General features: G+C 37.3%; 1 protein-coding gene across 2 annotated transcripts in view; it reads left to right on the top strand.

Annotated features, from left to right (window-relative positions):
• Nucleotides 1-19816, top strand: part of SEH1L (SEH1 like nucleoporin) — a 31660-nt gene extending 11844 nt beyond the window's left edge. The window contains exons 4-9 of one of the 2 annotated variants that reach the window (XM_077899873.1): nt 1539-1750; nt 7402-7500; nt 13075-13215; nt 14328-14485; nt 16020-16170; nt 18887-19816. In XM_077899873.1, the coding sequence (XP_077755999.1) occupies nt 1539-1750; nt 7402-7500; nt 13075-13215; nt 14328-14485; nt 16020-16170; nt 18887-19079 (954 nt within the window). In that variant the 3' untranslated portion in view covers nt 19080-19816. Of the gene's footprint in view, nt 1-1538; nt 1751-7401; nt 7501-13074; nt 13216-14327; nt 14486-16019; nt 16171-17264; nt 17746-18886 lie in introns of those variants that run through there. The other variant, XM_077899874.1, reaches the window with a different exon arrangement.
• The last annotated feature ends 2084 nt before the right edge of the window (nt 19817-21900 follow it).

The raw sequence follows: 21900 nt of genomic DNA, 5'->3' as shown, positions 1-21900 counted from the left end.
GAGGAGTAGTGGCATATAAAGGCTTTTTATTTGAACTTAAACGTTAAAAATTTCCCCCATTATATAAAACAGCATTCTTAGGACGACTTGCATAAGCTGAAATGGCATAAAGTAGAGAATCAGTTATCACTAACTTAATGGAAATATTTTTGAGTATTCCCGAGCCAAAAAATAACCTCTTTTAGGCTTTTCTGATGCCTTAGGACCCACTTTGCTAATGTTTGCACTACATAAATCAAGATAAAGCATAGATGCTCAAAGACTCCGTTCAAAGTTATTGAGGCTTGATGCTGAGATGCTGTGTATTCCCATGGAAGGAGCTAGGCAGGGCCAGCATTGCATATAAGGGTGTGTGCTGCCTCTATAATGACTTGGAAAACGAATAATGCATGCTATTTTCATTTGTTACAAAAGCAAAAATCCTCTTCAGATTTCTTTTGGTTAGGAAAGGTACTAAAGTAGGTTTTTTTGTAAAATGCAAAGTGGTATAACATACACCTTTGAAAGCCGGAGGATATCTGCATATTTATTTGTATTTAGTTAAATCAACTGTCATTAATACATTTAATAGTTCAGCTATTGTATTGATCTTGATTATTCATTGGTGTTTATAGGCAAAAGTTTGCAAGGATGCGATCTTTGGAGTTTATGTGATATTCTTTTAGTATTGAGACTCCTTCAAATGTTATTTTAGTATCTATAGACAGTAAAATGTTGATTTCTATGTTTTGTTGGTATTTTCTGTCAGAAGTCTAGATGCCAGAAAGTGGCTTGTAGATGCTCTGTTGGCTTTCTGTAACTATCACAATGCCAGCTTCGTGCCATTCTCTTGGTCTCCAATAAACACCTTTTCTTGTGAGTTAGGTGGTAGGGATCTAAGTAGGGCTAACTAGCATTTATGCTTGAAGGAACAAGTTACATGCTTTCCATTTTACTGCTAAAGAATCTTAATTCCTTTAATTTACTGCTTGCAACATACTTTGTAAGACAAAAACCACTTAAGTGAAAATTTGAACATTTTTCTAGTTTAGTGACTGGTCAGCTCAAGGGAGAGTACTTACTCTTAATCAAGTTACACTTCTTTTTTTTTTTTTTAATTTTTTTTTTTTAATTTATTTATGATAGTCACACAGAGAGAGAGAGAGAGAGAGAGAGGCAGAGACATAGGCAGAGGGAGAAGCAGGCTCCATGTACCGGGAGCCCGATGTGGGATTCGATCCCGGGTCTCAGGATCGCGCCCTGGGTCAAAGGCAGGCGCTAAACCGCTGCGCCACCCAGGGATCCCCAATCAAGTTACACTTCTAAGGCCAACTTTTTTTCTACCTTAAAAGGAATAATTTGTTTATAGGTCACTAATTTGTTACGGATTGCGACTTGTGTATGTGGTATTTTGCTGTGGAGGAAATTGAGACCTAGGTGGTTTTTAAATAACTTATTCAAGGTTATATACCAAGTAAAATAGCAGTGTAATTCCAGTGTTCTTCCCACTGTATCGTCCTTTCTTTTTGTATATAAATCATCTTTTTCCGCCCCCCCAGGTTAAAAGGACAACTCTAGTGGATAGCAGAACATCTGTTACCGATGTGAAATTTGCTCCTAAGCATATGGGTCTTATGTTAGCAACCTGTTCAGCAGATGGTATTGTAAGAATATATGAAGCGCCAGATGTTATGAATCTCAGCCAGTGGTCTCTGCAACATGAGATTTCATGTAAGCTAAGCTGTAGTTGTATTTCTTGGAACCCTTCAAGGTAAGCTTACCCAGCAAACCTGACAATAAAATCCTAGTAAAACAAGTTAGTAATTTTTAAGCCAAGTATTTGATGGTTTAATTTCCTTAAAATGCTTTCTTTAAGAAGTCATGTTTATTATTTTTAAAAATATGTCTTGTAGAATCAAGATTCTCCTAATCTACTCTTACCCTGTCATGTCTCTTGTACCCTATTTTTATTCCTTAGAAGAAGCTAACTATTGTGAATATTTAGGTGTGCAACTTCTGGGCTTATTCTGTGTAAATACAAATACTTAATGTTGTTTATAAATGCACAAATATATACCAATGCACATTTATACTATCGTGTAAAGTTAGACACAAAACACACAGACGTATATAAACATACATTCTCCTTACTTGAAATTAGCCTTTTTCATTTACAAATACACTGTGGTTATTTTCCAGTGCATTAGTATATTTAGTCCTACCTTATTTTTTTAACTTCTGTATAAAGTGTGACAATATCATACTTGCTTTTTATGAAATTATTTCTTAAAAATTGAAAGAATAATGAATCACTTGGTAAAGAAAGAAATTTCAGGGGCACCTGGATGTCTCGGTTAAGCGTCTGCCTTTGGCTTGGGTCATGATCCCAGGACCCTGGGATGGAGGTGTCCTGTGTACCCCCGAAGTCCCCACCCCCCGAAGTCCCCACCCCCGTGTTGGGCTCCCTGCTCAATAGGAGTCTACTTGTCCTTCTTCCTCTGCCTCCCCCCCCCCCCACCTCGTGCTCTCGCTTTCTCTCTCTGAAATAAAATCTTTAAAAAGAATTCAGATAATCTAAAAGGATAGAAAATAAAAAGTAAAAGTTCCCCTATGTGCTAAAAATGCTCTTAATAGTTTTGATTTTAGATTTTAATTTTGCTAGTTGCTATAATATTTTTATTTTATTTATTTATATATTTATATATTTATTTATTTATTTATATTTTTTAAGGGTTTAAATTTTTAAGTAATCTCTATACTCAGCATGAGGTTTGAATCCACAGCCCCAAAATCAAAGGTCACGCGCTCTTCCAACTGAGCCAGCCAGACGCCCCAGTTGCTATTATATTTTTTAATGATTTACTTATGCCTCTACTTCGTGTTATGTTAGCTTTAAACGGTTTTTTTTTTTTTTAATTTTTATTTATTTATGATAGTCACAGAGAGAGAGAGAGAGAGAGAGAGAGAGAGGCAGAGACACAGGCAGAGGGAGAAGCAGGCTCCATGAATCGGGAGCCCGACGTGGGATTCGATCCTGGGTCTTCAGGATCGCGCCCTGGGCCAAAGGCAGGCGCCCAAACCGCTGCGCCACCCAGGGATCCCTAAACGGTTTTTATACTCACTATACAAAAGGTGAATTTAGCACACTTCCAAAGCTTTCCACTTCCCAAAGTAAGACTAGATATCTTTTTTTTTTTTTTTTTAAGAATTTATTTTTAAGTAATCTCTACCTCTAATTTGGGGCTTGAAGTTACAACCCTGAGGTCAAGAGTTGCATGCTCTACCGACTGAGCCAGCCAGATCTCTTATTTGTGGAAATGTTGATGGTTTTTTAGTTATATTGGTAATTATCATCATTTGAAATGATATATTCATTTTCTATATAATTTGTCAAGTTTTAGATTACATACGGCCTCACCTCTTTAAGAAGAAAAGGAAATTGGCTTATTTTGCTTCTATCTCCCATTCACCTATTTTCTAATATTTTTTACATTGCTTATAACTGTCAATGGGACAACTGAGTATTTCACTCCTTGAGGAGAATTGGGGGCCTTTGATCACATTTTTGTCATCTGATAAATACTTAACCTTGTTTTATGAGTGTTTATTTTATTTTTTTTTTTAAGATTATATTTATTTATTTATGAGAGAGACAGAGAGACAGACAGAGAGAGAGAGAGAGGCAAAGACACAGGCAGAGGGAGAAACAATCTTCATGTAGGGAGCCCAATGTGGGACTCAATCCTGGGACTCCAGGATGAGGCCCTGGGTCAAAGGCAGGCGCTAAACTGCTGAGCCACCCAGGGAATCCCCTGAGTGTTTATGTTTAAAGGTACTTTTTTTTTTTTTTAAGATTTTATTTATTTTTATTTATTTAAGAGAGAGAGACAGAATGCACACATGAGGGGGCAGGGGAGGAGCAAAGGGAGAAGTAGATTCTCTGATATGGGGCTCCCATCTCAGGGCTCCAGGATGATGACCTGAGTGGAAGGCAGATGCATAACTGCTTAACCCACTGAGCCACTCAGGCACCCTTAAAGATACCTTATTTAGCATATGTTTCTGATTCATTGACCTTGAACTCCACCAACGGCATTAAAACTCCTACCTGAATGGGATCCCCGAGTGGCGCAGTGGTTTGGCACCTGCCTTTGGCCCAGGGTGTGATCCTGGAGACCCGGGATCGAGTCCCACGTCGGGCTCCCGGTGCATGGAGCCTGCTTCTCCCTCTGCCTGTGTCTCTGCCTCTCTCTCTCTCTCTGTGTGTGACTATCATAAAAAAAAAAAAAAAAAAAAAAACACACACACACAAAAAACTCCTACCTGAACACAGCATATCTAACACAGTATTTTCTCCATAAGGCACATCATAGCCTTCTTGCTAAGCTTAGAAACACTAGGCCGCACTTCAGTACACCATGTTTGGGGACCATTTTAAGCAGTGAAATCACCAACACAAGCACAAAAATGCAAAAATCCAGGTGGTAAATAGAGCGCAACACTTGTTTTCAGTGTGAGACCTGAAACAGGCAGCAGAGCCTCACCTGGTTTGACCTCAGCATGGAATGTGCGGGGTCAGAAGACTCAGCGTTTTTATAGAGCTGCTCCCGGCATATTCATGAGTGACCATGAAAGCCTGAAGTATTGGATTTTGGGGGTTACAAATTTTAGTAAGCAGGCCAATTTAGAAATAAAGAACCTGCAAACAATGAGGATCGGCTGTGTCTGCTTTCTCAGAGATCCATTTGTATACCTCAGTGTTTATTTTCATGCATCTTGTTCTCCTTACGTATTAGTCTTTGCTTAATCTTTTTGTAGTTCCGATTATATTGGTATTTTTCTCCTGTTAGGTGTTCTGTTTTCTTAGTAGCTCACTCTCTTACCTAGGGCTTGGCTGAGTTTCATCTGAGTAGGTGGAGTGAGTGCATTGGCAGAATTTCCTTGTAGGGAGTATATATATATGTGCGGCAAAAGTGAGCACTACTTGTAGGGAGTACAGACAAAAGGAACCGGCAGGCTGGGGTACCCCCAGATTGACTCAGTCAAAAGGACTTGATGTTGAGGATGGAGCACCTTAACATATTCCTTCTTGTCCCTCTCCCTGCTAGTTTTAAGAGTGCTATTTTACTTCAGGTTCTTACCTGTCCTCAAGTTCTGATCATCTTACTAGGGTCCTTTCTCAGACTGTCTAGCCAGAGCAGAGTCAGCTGCCAGCCAGAGTCTTCTTTTTATTTTTTATTTTTTTGGAGTTTTTTTCTATGTATATATTTTTTAATTGAAGTTTGGTTTTTGCCAACACATAGTGTAACACCCAGTGCTTATCCTGTCAAGTGTCCCCCTCAGTGCCCGTCACCTAGTCACGCCATGCCCCCTCCCACCTCCCCTTCCACTACCCCTTGTTTGTTTCCCAGGGTTAGAAGTCTCTCATGTTCCGTCACCCTCTCTAATTTTTCCTACTCATTTTCCCTCCTTTCCCCTATAATCCCTTTCACTATTTCTTATATTCCCAAGGAGTCTTCTGATTGCAATTCTTTAAATGAGTCATTTCATGATTACCCCATTACTCATTCCTATTTGTCTTTTTTTCTCCTATTTACATTTATAGATGGGAGGTTGGAGCTTGTGGAATTTTACCCTTACTGATACCAATAGGACTCTTTTCTTATCCCCTTGAGCATATTCTCTGTCTTCTTTCTGTTTCCTATTTTCCTGGAATTCCTTTAAATTTCTTAATTTCTGATGGCACACCAATTTCTAGCACTGTTACAGTGTTATTCTTTCGTCATTTCCATGGAGTCTTAGGAGGGAGAAGAAAGATTTAAGTGATCAATCTACTTCAATTGGAGAACTGGATGGTTTGTCTCACTTTTAATTGTGAGTCATATTTGAGACACAGTTAAAATGTGAACAGCTTATTTCTGGATGTACAAATGAGGTAATCCTCAATTCAAGTTGTTACCTAGATGTTTTATAATTTTGTTTAAAATTGCTTTTTTAAAAGATTTATATTTTCAATAATTTTAGAATATGTTATTATAAATGTATCTTGTACCTTGTTCAAATATTTAACATTGAAAAAAACAAAGTTACATTTGAACACTGACAAAAGGAAGTTTGTGAGATACAGAAACTACTTGGAATTTATATGTCTTTGGTCAAGATTTATTGTAACTTGTGGTTTATTTTATTACTGCAGCATTTTGTAGTTTACTAGGTTTTTTTTTATTAGACTTGATCTCATTTATCAGAAGCTTTAGTAGTAAAGCTTTAGCAATAAAGAACTAAACCTTTTTTTAAAATTACTATGTTCTGTGTTCAGCTTAATGAGGTTGCCACATGACAACAGTATCAAGATCAGAGGTTAAACAAGGGGTCATGTTCATGGGGTCATTACTTAATCTGGATGAAGGAGGCAAAGGAAATCAATATTGATGTAATTAGGCATAGAAATAAAAAAAAATACTTAACCTAGAACTCACTTCAGTAGAGTTCATTCTCTTCTTACTTATCCTTTGCCTTTTTAAAAATGAAGTTGACCACAAATGAGAAGAGAATGACATGTGGGGAGCATGCCTTCTTGAGGTCTTTTTTTTTTTACTTTTTGTCCCTCTATCAGGGTTTCTTCATTTTGTACAAAGCACTTAAAATCCTTTTGCCATGAATTGGTCACGATAGTATTACTTTTTATTTCATAGTTAATAACCGTATCTTTCAGGAAGAAAAATTCTAAGAGCTCTTCGCTGTCTCTCTATATATGTATTTATTTTTTAAAAAGATTTTATTATTCACGATAGACATAAAGAGGCACACATAGGCAGAAGGAGAAGCAAGCTCTCTGTGGGGAGCCTGATGTGGGACTCCATCCCAGGACCCTGGGATCACACCCTGAGCTGAAGGCAGACAGACGCTCAACTGCTGAGTCACCCAGGTGTCCCCCCCCCTTTTTTTTAATCTGCTGAATGCTTGAAGTCATTTGGGAAAAGAGCTACTTTTTTTTTTTTTTAAGATTTTTAAAATCTATTATTTTAGAGCGTGCATGATCTGGGAGAGGGGCAGAGGGTGGAAGAAAGAGAGAATGTCAAGCAGACTCTGTGCTGAGTGCGGAGCCTGACATAGGGCTCACCCTCACTACCTGAACCAAAATCATGAGTTGGATGCTTAACCGACTTAATCACTCAGGCACCTCAAGAGCTACTTTCTATCAGCAAATAGTGATATCATTTGTCCCCATGTTGAGCATTCTCAAGGACATACCCGCCCAAGGTGTGGCTGTGTCAGATGGATGGCAAGGCTCTAGTCATGGTAGTGGCATGCTTTTTTGTGAAGTTGTGGAGTTACTTGATACCAGGTTTTTCTAATTCTCTGAATTAGATGTATATAAATTTATAATTGTCTAAAACAGTTTTTACTTTTCATTTCTAGCTCTCGTGCTCATTCCCCCATGATAGCTGTAGGAAGTGATGACAGTAGTCCAAATGCAATGGCCAAGGTTCAGATTTTTGAATATAATGAAAACACCAGGTTAGTACTACTTTGGTTTTAATTATTGTTCCAAATTGCATTTAATTTTTAAAAATGTTATTTTTTATTCACTGAATTATGCATGATTAATTACATATTTACTAATTTCCTATGATATGCTAAGTTCTGTGCTAGGCTCTGATAATACAAAGTTGGATTATACAGAGGAGAAGATAACTGATTTCCCAGTATGTACCTTTTCACAGGGAAAACAAAAATATTAAAAAGTGGTGATGAGTTTTATAAACTGGGAGAATCAGGATGTGAAGGGTTTACTACACCTAAGGGGAGAGGGCCAGGAAGGTTTACTCCAGACAAGATTTATAAGATGAGTAAAAGTTAGCGGAAGAGGCAAAATGTTCCAAATGGAGAAAACTAGAGATGGTAAGCTATGTGAACAAGAGAGAACCAATACATTTTCATTCTAGTTGAAACTGTATAGGCGAAAGGGAGTGTAGTGAGAAATACAGGTCTGTGAGACCTTGTGTTCTATGTGTAGATTTTATTTTATGGGTAATGTGAAGCCATTGAAAGATTTTAAGTTGGGGAATGATAGCCTTGGATGGTAGTTTAACAATTCCATAGGTATGGAAAGTATTTTGGAGGGCAACAGTCCAGGTGGAAGATTGGGATAGAATAGTGGCAATGGGGATTGAGAGAAGTGGACAATTTGAAAATAATTTAAGAAATATTATCAATGCTGACTGATGACTGCATGTGGAAGGTGAAGGACAGGGAGAGCTATTGAAATGATATTCAAAGTCTGGTTTAATAGTTGAATGAATGGTATGTAATTTCTTGATAAGGATATCTGGAAACAGGACAGATTTGGATAGAATAGCAGCATGTGAAGGAAAATTTATGTTGCATCATGTTGAGATACCTGCAACACCTCTGAGAACTATAAGCTCTGTGTCAGAGGTGTACTCAAGAGTTTTATAGGAGAAAAGAGCACCCATCCATTGATCAGGTGGGCTTCACATGTGCTGGACACCATCTTGGATGTAGGAGTCAGATATTGGATAGGGCCAGAAGCAGAAGAGAGCTAGAGTTGTCACCCTTATCTGCAGGGGATATGTTCGAAGACCTCCAGTGGCTGCCTGAAACCTAAAAATAGTTTCAAGCTGTGTATATACTGTTTTTTTGCTGTGTGTATATATATACCTATGGTAAAGTTTATAAGTTCAGCAGAGTATGAGGTGAACTACAGTAGCTAGTGATAGAAGAATTAAAGTAATACATAAAAGTTACACGAATGCAGTCTTCTCTCTCTCAAAATATCTTACTTTTTCCTCCTGTGATGATGTGAGTCGATAAAATCTCTATGTGATGAGATGAAGTGAGGTGAGTGATGTAGGTATGTGACATATAGTGTTAGGCTACTGCTAACCTTCTGACAGCACATCAGGAGGATCGTCTTATAGATGGCAGTTTGATCATGGGTAACAAACTGTGGGAAGCAAGACCGGCTAAGGGGAGGGGACCACTGTATTTTAATTCCTGTGGGCTCTGCAATTCAGAGTGTTACTAGGGTGTTTGAGGGATTCTTCGATCAGCCCTCTACCTTCCCAAATTCTCGATTTCTTCAGAGAGGCTCTGTCTACAGGAGTGCTATCCAGTAGAACTTGCTGTACTGATGGAAATGCCCCATACCTGTGCCAACTAAGAACTGCAGTTGTTCATTTTTACAAATTGAAATTTAGGCACATATGGCAAGTGGCTGCAGTATTGGCCAGCATAGTTCTAGAATATAGGAGCCTTCCTCTAGAACTTTTTGAGGCTTTTGTAACCTTTTCAGCTATTAAAGCCATGAACCACGTGAATAGCACGTTGTTGTTTTTTATTGTTTTTCTTATAAACTTTTTTTTTTTTTTTTTAAAGATTTATTTATTGGGGGAATCCCTGGGTGGCTTAGCGGTTCAGCGCCTGCCTTTGGCCCAGGGTGTGATCCTGGAGTCCCAGGATCGAGTTCCGCATTGGGCTCCCAGCATGGAGCCTGCTTCTCCCTCTGCCTGTGTCTTTGCCTCTCTCTCTGTCTCTCTGTCTCTCTCTCTCTCTCTCTCTCTCTATCATGAATAAATAAATAAAATCTTTAAAAAGAAAAAGATTTATTTATTGGGATGCCTGGGTGGCTCAGCGAATGAGTGTCTGCTTTCGGCTCAGGGCATGATCCTGGGATCGAGTCCCACTTTGGGCTCCTTGCATGGAGCCTGCTTCTCCCTCTGCCTGTGCCTCTGCCTCTCTCTCTCTCTCTCTCTCTTTCTCTCTCTCTCTCTGTGTCATGAATAAATAAAATCTTTAAAAAAAATTTAAGAGAGAGAGTGTGCATGCACACTCATGAATAGGGGAGGGGCATGAGGACAGAATCTCAAGCAGACTCCCTGCTGAGCACCGAGCCTGATATGGGGTTTGATCCCGTGACACTGACATCATGACCTAAACCAAAACCAAGAGTTGGACACTTAACCAACTGAGCCACTCAGGTGCCCGTAATAGCACATTTTAAAGAGGATTCATGAAGAGTTAATATTATTAAAGTAAGTTCTTTCAACTTTACCTAAACAGAATGAGTTTGGAAACAAATCTAAAACTGAAAAGGTGGACCATTTCTAAAACATAGGAGAATGAAAAGTACTTCATAAATAACATTTGAGTAAAGGGATATGTAGAATTTGCTGTTAGTTCTGAAAGAAAATACAGGGCAGATAGTAAGTACCTAAAACTTAAAAGAATTCAGTGATAAACGTAATCTGAAGTTATATATGAGTCTTTTAGCTAGTAGAGTAAATCTACATTATGGTCAGGATGTCCTTGTTATTTCCTATAACAAGGAGTCTGGCATTGGAGCAGTTCTGGGGTTAGATAAGTGGTTCACTTAGTACAGTGATGACATCAAAGGCCTTAGTAGTCCCCCCCCCCCCTTTTTTTTCTTTTTTTGCTGTCATACTTAGGGTGTTGGTGACAGTTTCCTCTTAGGATCCTAAGAGTATTTTGAGGTTTTCACATGCAGATATAAAGAAGGGTATTTGCCTTCATATCTTATTATATTAGGGAGAGAGAAAATTTTCTGGAAGCATCTTCGCAGGCTTTTCCATTGTGTCTTACTGGCCAGAATTGGGTCACTTACTATGCTTTAGCTGCAAGGGAGTCAGATAGCAAGTGCCTGGTGTCTTTTGCATGTGACCAGGAAATGGCATTGGGTAGGTAATGGTGGGATTGACTTGGGAAGTCATCAGACCTTTTAATTTCAGTCAATTTTGGAGTTTTTGGTCTGGTTCTTTGAAGTAAGAGTTGTTCAGAGGTTCTTAAATAGATTAAACATGTCACATAGAGTATATGTGATAGTGGACTATGTAGCATCCAATTATGAATAACCTAATTAATCTTTCTGTAAGTAGTAACACCATTTAGTACACAGGAAACATTTGTCTAGCCAGTGTTGGATATTTTTCTTTCTGTTGATGCATGAAAATATTAAGACAGATCTGTCTTCGTAGTGACAAAAGCACCTGCATTTATGTAAGTTATGAGGTATTTTCACATATTTTATGAAACTCAGATTCTAACAATTACCTTATGAATAGGGTGGGTAGATTTTATATTAGCACCATTTTACAAATGAAGAAACAGATCAACAAAGTAAAATGATTTATCTAAGATTAAACATAGAAGTCAGGACCACACAGTAGAGGCAGCAAGGTTGTGAATTAGATTACTCAGGGTGGGGCAGCCCAGGTGGCTCAGTGGTTCAGCGCCGCCTTTGGTCCAGGGCATGATCCTGGAGACCTGGAATCGAGTCCCATGTCGGGCTCTCAGCATGGAGCCTGCTTCTCCCTCTGCCTCTGTCTCTGTCTCTGTCCCTGCCCCCCCCCCCCCGTGTCTCCATGAATAAATAAGTAAATAAATCTTAAAAAAAAAAAAAAAGATTACTCAGGGTGATCATCTAGGGTGAGAAGAAGTCAAGGGAAGAACTTTGAGGCATGTCCTAGCTTGGAGACATTTGAGAAGAATGTTGGGGTGAAAAGAAGGCCAAGCATAGAATGTTGGGAACACCTCTCATTTCATAGTAGGGTACTGAAAAGGGAAGATAGGTACCTCTCTCTAACTCCCTCTTTTTTTTTTTTTTTTTAAAGATTTTATTTATTTATAGAGACACAGAGAGAGAATGAGAGGCAGAGACACAGGCAGAGGGAGAAGCAGGCTCCATGCAGAGAGCCTGACGAGGGACTCGATCCAGGGTCTCCAGGATCATGCCGTGGGCCGCAGGCGGCGCTAAACCACTGCGCCACCGGGGCTGCCCTCTCTAACTCCCTTTTACACGGAGGGTTATGTGCTTCACTTCTCTCCTTAATATGCAATTGATGATGTAGAAAAACAATATAAAAAAATGCTTATCTGTTGTCTCCATTGATTTCTTCTCTATTGGCAGATGGAGAGTTGTAAGGATGAAACAGAGTTTGGTATAGCTGCCTTTATCACCACTAAAAAAACCATTCCTGCTGTTATCAGCTTCATTTTTTTATTTATACTCAAATACTTAGGAAATTCAATTATTCTTTTCTTGAAAATGATATTAATGGCTGATAAATCAGGATCTTATTCTAAATAAATTTTGTTAAACTATTCTAAGCTAAACTTATTAAAGAAAGAAACCTGGGAGGCTTTATTAGTTTACCAGAGCTACAATAACAAATTACTACAAACTAATGGCTCAAAACAGAAATTTATTCTCACAGTTTCAGAGGCTAGAAATATGAAATCAAGGTGTGTGAGAGCCATGCATCTTCCAAAATCTTTCCTTATCTCTTCAGGCTTCTGGTGGCTACAGGAGGTCCTTGGTGTGTGGTAATCCCAAATCTCTCCTTCTGTCTTCACATGGCTGCCTTCTCTGTTTCTCCTTTTCTGTCTTTTATAAGGATGATCCAGGATCGGGGATCCCTGGGTGGCGCTGCGGTTTAGCGCCTGCCTTTGGCCCAGGGCGCGATCCTGGAGACCCGGGATCGAATCCCACGTCGGGCTCCCGGTGCATGGAGCCTGCTTCTCCCTCTGCCTGTGTCTCTGCCTCTCTCTCTCTCTCTCTCTCTGTGTGACTATCATAAATAAATAAAAATTAAAAAAAAAAAAAAAAAAAGGATGATCCAGGATGATATACTGAGATCCCTAATTATATATGTGCAGACCCTTTTTTAAAATTAGGTCGCATTCAGTATCTGGGGTTAGGCCTTGATCATACTAAATACTTCAGGGGTAAGCGCTGCTTCACTGTGAGCAATATGAAAAATATTGAGGTATCTTAACATGTGGGTTTAAAAATTTTTTCATTTCTGGGGGATCCCTGGGTGGCGCAGCAGTTTAGCACCTGCCTTTGGCCCAGGTGCGATCCTGGGGACCCAGGATCGAATCCCACGTCGGGCTCCCGGTGCATGGAGCCTGCTTCTCCCTCTGCCTATGTCTCTCTCTCTCTCTCTCTGTGACTATCATAAATAAATAAATAAATAAATAAATAAATAAATAAATAAATAAATAAATAAAATTTTTCATTTCTGAAATTTTGATCAATTGTTTTTCCATTAGGAAATATGCAAAAGCTGAAACCCTCATGACAGTCACAGATCCTGTACATGATATTGCCTTTGCTCCAAACTTGGGAAGGTCTTTCCATATTCTAGCCATAGCAACCAAAGATGTGAGAATTTTTACATTAAAGCCTGTGAGGTGAGTTTTTGAAGCAATCACTAATTTAAAAATGCTCTTAACTCATGATTATTTTCGTTTGTGGAGGAGTGAAGAGGCAACTGTGATCTAAAGAATGGATTCTTCATTGAACATTTTATCTATAAATATATGAGTGTTGGGATTGGGGAATGAATAAAGACAGGAGATTTGTGTTTTCTTGCATTTTTTTTTAGGCTGATAATGAATTTGTTCCTCTGAATATAATTGGTACTCTGTAAATGTCTGAACAAATGAGCGGTGGCAGTTTACTTAGAGACAGTTAAATTAGCACTGAGACATTGTTGTGAATAGCCTGTTCAAGATTTATTTTTGAAATTGTGACTTTCAGTTCTTTTCCCTTCTTCCTTCCTTCTCCCCCTCTATTCTTCCCCTCTTACTGCTTTCCTTTTAAAATTAATTGTTACGTATTTTATTTCTGAGTCTTGTTTGAAGGAATACAATCCTCTTTTCTTTCTTTCTTTCTTTAGAGAGTTGGGGGCAGGGAGGGGCAGAGGGAGAGAGAATCTTAAGCAGGCTCCATGTCTAGCATAGAGCCCAACGCAGGGCTCGATTTCACAACCCTGAGATCATGACCTGAGCCGAAATCAAGAGTCGGACACTTAACTGACTAAGCCACCAGGCACCCCTGTTGTTTCTTTCTTCCATGAACTAATCGCTGAATAATTTTTACATGGTAGGATTATGCCAGGTACTGGTGAGTTAAATAAAAGTGACATGGCCCAGTTCTCAATGAGTAAAGGTGGCGGTGTGTGGAAGAGAAGGTGGTGGCTATGGATATGCGCGTTTTTATAAAATAATATGGTAGGGATCCCTGGGTGGCGCAGCGGTTTGGCGCCTGCCTTTGGCCCAGGGCGCGATCCTGGAGACCCGGGATCGAATCCCACATCGGGCTCCCAGTGCATGGAGCCTGCTTCTCCCTCTGCCTCTGCCTGCCTCTCTCTCTCTCTCTCTCTGTGACTATCATAAATTAAAAAAAAATATAATAATAATATGGTAAATATGTGAGACTGTATTATTTTTTATTTAGAACTATGTGTGTGTGTATATGAAATCTGTTCTCAGAATTTCTCAAGAGAATTTTTTATTAATAGGAAAGAACTTACTTCCTCTGGTGGACCAACAAAATTTGAAATCCATATAGTGGCTCAGTTTGATAATCATAATTCCCAGGTTTGGCGAGTGAGTTGGAATATAACAGGAACAGTGCTAGCATCTTCAGGAGATGATGGCTGTGTAAGATTGTGGAAAGGTAAGATTTTAATGAAGGAATTGTTACTCTATGTTGCTACATCAGAATTTCACTTAGAAATGTAAATTCAGAAATCTTTTGGGGAAAGTTATCTTTCTTCAGTTACTTTGAAATTAATATCTACGTTAATTTGTGTAATTTTGAACCTCCATCAGTTTATCTAGTTCATGGCAGTGATGACTAATTGAATTTTATAAGTTTCCATGTGGAACAAAGCAACTTTTATTTTTTATTCTTTTATTTTTTTTTTAATTTAAAAAAATTATTTATTCATGAGAGACACAGATAGAGGCAGGCTCCCCACAGGGAGCCCGATGCAGGACTCGATCCCAGGACCAGGACCATGCCCTGAGCCAAAGGCAGAAGCTCAACCGCTGAGCCACCCAGGCATCCCACAAAGCAACTTTTAAAACTAAAAGTAATTGTAAAAATGTGCATTATGTCGGAAAGGTACAGATTGCTATTTGTGTAACCCGTGTAACTGCTCTACAAACTTAGAATAAGACCACAGACATCTCTTACTAAATAATTGCTTTAGCCAACCTGTCCTTAATAGAAAATCCAGTATCTTCCCTACTTCCTCCCTGCAACGTTCAGAAGGTCAAGAATGTTCTGGTTACTGATTGTGAAAGTTTCCTGTAAGTGCCATGCTGATTGAGAATTGTGTCTAATAACTTGATGCTGACTGTGTTTGTTGTAGCATGGCGTCTTCACTTGTCCATGGACGTTTATTCACTGGCTGAGGTGTCCTTGGCCCTTGGGCCACTCTAATTGGTGGTGTCCCACTTTTACGATTCAAACTTAAATAGCTTGGTTTGTGTACCCCAAGCAATTATTCTTTCTCAAAATGCAGTTTGGCTGAGTCTCCCTAGGTCAGTTTTAGGCTGTGGTAGAACCAGCCCAGACCTCAATTTCCACAGTGTCTTTTGATATCAAGGGCTTTGCTTCCTTTTCTTGTCTCTGGGCTTTAGTCAGGACCACCCAGTTTCGCCCCAGCACACTCACTCACTTGAGCTTCGGGACCCAGTGTCTCCAGTGACCTATTTTGCATTTGAAGAATTAGGCCATGTTGGGTAAGCCACTCAAACCCCAACCTTACTTATGTCATCTCTGATGACATTAGATTCCCCCCTGACTTACACTTGTGTAAAAAGAAGACACCTCCATTACCCTACATATGCACATAATTGAAATCTATTTTCATGAAGATATTTATTTTGATACTAATGTTAATGTGGCAAATTAGAGAATGTCTTTGTTAATACTTATCTTGTAAGGAAGAGAAATGGTAAAAACTTTGTTTTATAGATTAATAATTCTTATAAAACTTAATAAAAAATAATTGTTAAAGTTATATGTATTTCATTTTATTTTATTATTTTGTTTTGTATTTCATCTTAAATGTCTATAACATTTATCTTGAGAGAAATGTAGTCTTCTGTTTTCTTAATTGTAGTTTAAGGACTTGACCACAAATTTATGCCCTTGAACACAGCTATTAGTCATGTTAATGTATTTGACCATTTCTTTTCAGCTAATTATATGGACAATTGGAAGTGTACTGGTATTTTGAAAGGTAATGGGAGCCCTGTCAATGGGAATTCTCAGCAGGGAAACTCAAATCCTTCCCTAGGTCCAAGTATCCCAAATCTTCAAAATTCATTAAATGGATCTTCTTCTAGCAGGTAGGCTGTTTTGTGGGAAAACTAGAAATTGTCTCCTTTTTAAATCATTTGGTAGCCGTACTAAACGTGTGTGATTTCATGGGTTTTAAGATTGAATGAAGAAATTCATACATAATTATGATAGTAGAAAAAAATTACTTTGTTAACTCTAGCTTATATGGTCATAATATTTATAGGTAGATTATTAAGTCCTTAAACTAAATTATATTCTGAATATGTATATATCTATATATATCTGAATTATAGTCTGTCAGAAATGTTTATGACTTTAAGATTTTACTTTGCTTTTTTTTTTTTTTTTTTACTTTGCTTTTAAAGTGAGATGAAGAGGAATTCTAGGATAATGCTGAGAATTTTCATCCTAGATGAGCATTAGTATGTTAGTGGTAGCTGTGCAGCCTTTGAATCAGGTCAAGCTGAAATTTTAAATAATGTACGTTAACTAAGGCTTCATAGGAGAGAGTGAGTTAGATGTGTTTTGTGTGTGTGTTTAAAACTTTAATGGAGATTGTAAGAGGAAATGCTAAATTCTGATTTCTTGATTTTTAGAATTTTTAACATATTTTAGATTCCTGTTTATCTCAATAAACATGTTTGATGTGATCTCAAGAGTCATCCTTTGTTTTCATAATCAAATTTCAAATACATGAATTTGTAAGATAAACTTATTTTAGTATGGCTTTGTGAATAATTTGGAATACAATTCAGGAAACTTCAAAGCACAGCCTTAGCAAATTGTTCTGTGGTTATCGTGTTGTCATCTTAAATAACAGAATTCTATTTAAAATTTCAACTATTTTTATATTGTTATATTTTTATTTAAAAATTCCTGCTATTTGATTTTGAGTTTTAAGTATTTGTATGAAAACAATTTCAGGTTACCACAAAAGATAGCAGATGATAAAGATGATTTCATGAAACAAAGGATACTACTGTTAATCAGAAAAAAATAATCTAGTTTTTGTTGTTGCCTATATTGCATATATTGTAAAGAGCTTTGAAGTTTTGATCTGTATTCTTATTGTGCCAATAACCATGCGTGTTAGATCTGTGATGCATTTTCCCTTCTCCATTTGTATTATGTCCTTTAACAGAAAGCACAGCTGAGTACCAGCTAACTGGAGTAACTTTGCTGTTTTGCTGCTTGTTGCATGCACACAGGAATGGAAAGCGAGCTCCTTTTCCCCTTCCCCAGCGCCGTTTGACCTCTCCCAAGATACACCAGCAGCCTGCTTACTACTAAACGCAATCCAAAGGCCTTTAAAAATACAGTGTATATCATTTTTTTTGTACTAGCCAGTTTATTGACACTATTTGAAGCTTTTGAAATATAAATGGAGAGGCTTTTTGTTGAGACGTTGTCACCAAAACAATTTTTTGAAATGTTCCTGAAACTAACATGGGTTTTAAAATTAAAAGGATTGTTACTATCCTTATAAATAGTTGGGAGGAGGGAAAATATCACTTTATTCCACTTGGAGAATGTAGGTTTAGTTCTTTTGTTTTCTAAAACATCTACAATGATGAATTTTTATAATTTTAATTTGAAGGTTGAATAAATATTTTTCATAAAGATTGTTTTGAGTGCTAATTTGTTTACCTTTTGTAGAATTGGTTTATACATGATATTATTTAGTACAACTCTGTCATTTCTTTGTAATACTTAAAAAATATCAGTAAAGGAGTGAGAGAAGTAGTAGTAGAATTAAAGTGATTTTGATTGTACAGTTTGTGGCCAAATTAAACATTTGGTAGTGCTTCATTTTATGATTTGGTAGTAAAATGAAGATATCTTTGTAAATTTTCAATTCATATTTACTAAAGAGCTAAACCTTTCTAATATGTGCTTGTATATTTTTTATGGTATGATTCCATGGCTTAAGTTTTCCTTCAAAATTTGGAAACCTACTGTAAGAGGAGCAGTTAAAAACTTGCTAAAATTGTGCATGCATATTAACCTCCACATTCCAAGGCTCAGGAATTTAATTTAGTTGACTGCTTCATTTAGTTCATATTCTGTAGAACTTTGACTTTGATGATAAATCTGTAAGTCTTTGCTAAAATGCTTAAGTATTACGGGTAAGTTATAAAATGGCAAAAGAATAACAGTAAGACATGTTCTTTGAGCTCTTTTATCAAAATTTTGTACTATTTAAGGTTTTTGCAGAAAAGCAGCTAAGTATTTTCAAAGACTGTAATTCTTCAGAAGTACATTGCAATAGTTGGCCATACTTAATTGAAAGTATATTTCAATTGGTTCTCAGTGTCATGTATGCACTAAAAAACATGTGCCTGCTGCTACTACAAATGAAGCATTGCTTAAATAAAAAGCTTATTAGATTTGTAAATTTACAGGATAGCATCACATATGTTCCCAAAAGTTTAGAAAATGTTTTAAATTATAAAATGTCTTTTTTTGTAACATTCATACTGATAATTTTTTTAACATTTTAAGTTTAACAGATTGTATTTCTTTCTTTAAAGTTTCTATACTTGCTTAAGCAAGCCTGATTTGAGTAAGGGTCTTGATTTTTGCAATTATGTTCTGTTAGTTTTGGCATGAATATACTAAAGCTTTTTTTTTCAGCATGTGTTTTCTCTTTGGTTCTCTTTGTATTTACTACTTTTCTCTTTTTCTTCTGTTTTTTCTTTTTTTTTTTTTTTTCTGTTGTTTTTGTTTTGTTTTGGTGTTTTGTTCCTGTCTTCATTGTTTCAGGTATTTCTTTCCCCCTCTGGATTCCCCACGGGCTGGATCGAGATGGTCCAGTTATGCCCAGCTCCTTCCTCCTCCTCCTCCTCTGGTAGAGCACTCTTGCGATGCTGACACTGCCAACCTCCAGTATCCTCACCCTCGCAGACGATCTCTCTCTCGGCCTCTTAATCCCTTACCTGAGAATGAAGGGGTTTAAAACACTGATTTAACACTTAAAGGCCTTATTCAAGTGCTTGTAAATGCTTTCATTCCTGGCTGCTTTTCGTTTTTCTTCATTTTCTTTTAGAAGATTTTTCTAATTTAGGGTCTGTCTTGCATGTATTACAACCAGAACACAGTGTTTGGAACCTAAATGTGTTTGTGCTTCTGCATCAAAGGAACATTTGCCTCACTGGTTGATAACCTTTGATGAATGAGATAAGTACAAGTAACACAAATTGTGAGTTACAGTAGCTGATTTCAATTTCAAAGTGCCTATTCTATAAGTTTTATTTTGAATTGTTACGGTGTTAATTTTATTATGGTTTGTCATTCTGGTTAATGTGAAAGGATTATCATCAAGTTCACTTTGCCTTTGAGACATATTAAGAAATGTTTTACATTTGACAGGCTAATGTTGCAACTGACTAGTTTGTAAAATAAATCATTCCTGTGTATAAAGCAGCAAAACATAATAATGGACTGTTTGGTCTTTTTTTTTTTTTTTTTTTAAAGGAAATTTTCTTTTAAACTACTTGGAATTACTGTTTAAAGCTTTTGTAATTATTCTCCAAGTAGATTATTTAATAAAATATATTTTAAAAGATATGAATCTCTTGCCTTACGAAAACAGAATGTACAGCTGGCCCTTGAACAACATCTGTTTGAATTGCACTGGTCCACTTATACATAGATTTCTTTTTTTTTTTCAATAAATGCAGTACAATAAATGGAGTTTCTTTTCCTTCTGACTTTCTTAATAACCTTGTCTCTAGCATACATTATTTTAAGAAAACATCATAATTTGTATAACATACAAAATAGGTGTTAATTGACTATTACTGGTAAAGCTTCTAGTCAAGGACAGGCTATCAAGTTTTTGGGGAGTCTAAGGTTAGACTCAGATTTTTAACTGCAAGTATATTGGTACCACCTAACCCCTCAGTTGTTCAAGGGTCAACTATATTCTATTTGATAGATGGTAAAGCTTGTATCTCCTTATAATATGTTGCAAAAAAAACCCCAAACAATAAAAAATTAGGAGATGAGTGGGACGTTTATTTAAAAGGTAGACAAATCAGTATGTAGACTAACATCTACAACTGACAGATACTGACTTCCAACCTAATTACACATTATGATACTTTTAAAATTTGAAATCAGAAAATGACAATAATTATGGTAAAGTTATTATGAGACTAGCAGTATTCTTTTTGGTTCAGTTTTCTCAAGAATTGCCAAGGATTTAATATTCTTTAGGACTAGAGAAGATATAATTTGAGCAGCATTTCATGTCTCAGTTAATCGCATGTAGATAATTGTTATAACCATATAATTTATAATTAATTTTCAAAGACACCTTCCCTCTGTATAGTGTCATATCCTTGAAACTTCTTAACATGCAATGGATAAAAAGCTGGTAAGAGATTAACTTTTCTTGAGATTAATTTTAACTTAAGGAATATTTGAGTTTTGTTGTGACTAATTAAAACATTTTGCCTGTAAAGTTAGCATTTTCCAATCTATGAAGAAAAATCTTTTCCAAGTAATTCTCAAGTCTTTTGTTAAAGGACTTGTGTTTTAGACTTGCTGGTTTATTTAGGTTCAAAGCAAGGGATCTAACTTCAGGCTGAATCTAGCTCGGAATTAAGAATTCACGTCTTTGAGATGTCGATCACTGTAGAGGTGCTTGGGATTAGAATGGGATGATGAAATGAGACAGATTTTCCAATTAACGAATATTGAACATCTTCTATGTGCCAGATACTGTACTAAAGACTCTGGGCTATGTAAGAAATAGGTAGTCTACACACAAAGTCATTCTAGTGGGAGAAGGCATTTAGAAATTACAGAATTTGCAAAAGATAATGAGGATTTAGTTTCATAATAAAGGTTGAAACAGTGATTTATTTGATTTGCTCAGGTGTGGAAGCAATGTGGGATTTCTACAGGTAGTGGAGTAGTTGAAGTGGAGGAGGATAGGAGTTCCAGGGTGATGGCCCAGAGGTAAGAGGATGGGGGTGTGTTCAGGCAGCAGGATATAAATATTAGACTGATGTAAGGTTCATTTGGGGAGCTGGTGGGAGATAAATCTAGACTCAAACTTTGTGGTCACATTGTATATGGCTTTGGATATCTGCGGCTGAGGTTTGCCACTTGAAGCAGTTGGTAAAGGGAAACTGGGAGATGACTGCCTTTTTTTTAACTGGATAGACATCACTTCTCTAATTAATTCCCTGGGAGGCATCCCTAGCCTTGGGACTTCTGCAAGATCTACCCAATATCTAAGGAGATTTGAAATTCATTGGGAGCTCTATGCCTCCTTTTCAGATGGCAAGTGAGTTTGGATATTTGTATTTGTTGAGTACACCCATGTGCCAGTGCTCTCCTAGATACTAAATGTAAATTAGCTAGTTAATCCTTGCATCAAACGTCTGAGGCAAATGTTCCAATTACTCCTATTATACATGTGAGGAAATCGGCAGGTTAAAGCTACTTGCCCAAGGCTGCACAGCTAGGAATTGAGAGCCAGGATTGAGGTTTTGGCAGTCTGGCTTCAGTCTATGCTGTCCTGCCTGCAGATATTTTGGATTATAGATCATTAGTGTCCCAGCAAGTTGCTAGGTGTCATGGGGAGAGCTCTGGTCACTTGATTTTTATGGAGGAAGGACATTTTATTGACTTGGGTAAAAGGATACAGAGTGACTGAATAGATACATTCCAGTAGTTCACCTTCAATGTATGATCATGGTGTAGATAGAGTTAAGATAGTTTGTGAAACAGGATTGCTCATTACACTCAAATATCATCCTTTCAGT

Source organism: Canis aureus, chromosome 6 (assembly GCF_053574225.1).
Source record: "Canis aureus isolate CA01 chromosome 6, VMU_Caureus_v.1.0, whole genome shotgun sequence".
Lineage (NCBI taxonomy): Eukaryota > Metazoa > Chordata > Mammalia > Carnivora > Canidae > Canis > Canis aureus.
This window is presented reverse-complemented; position numbering and strand designations above follow the sequence as displayed.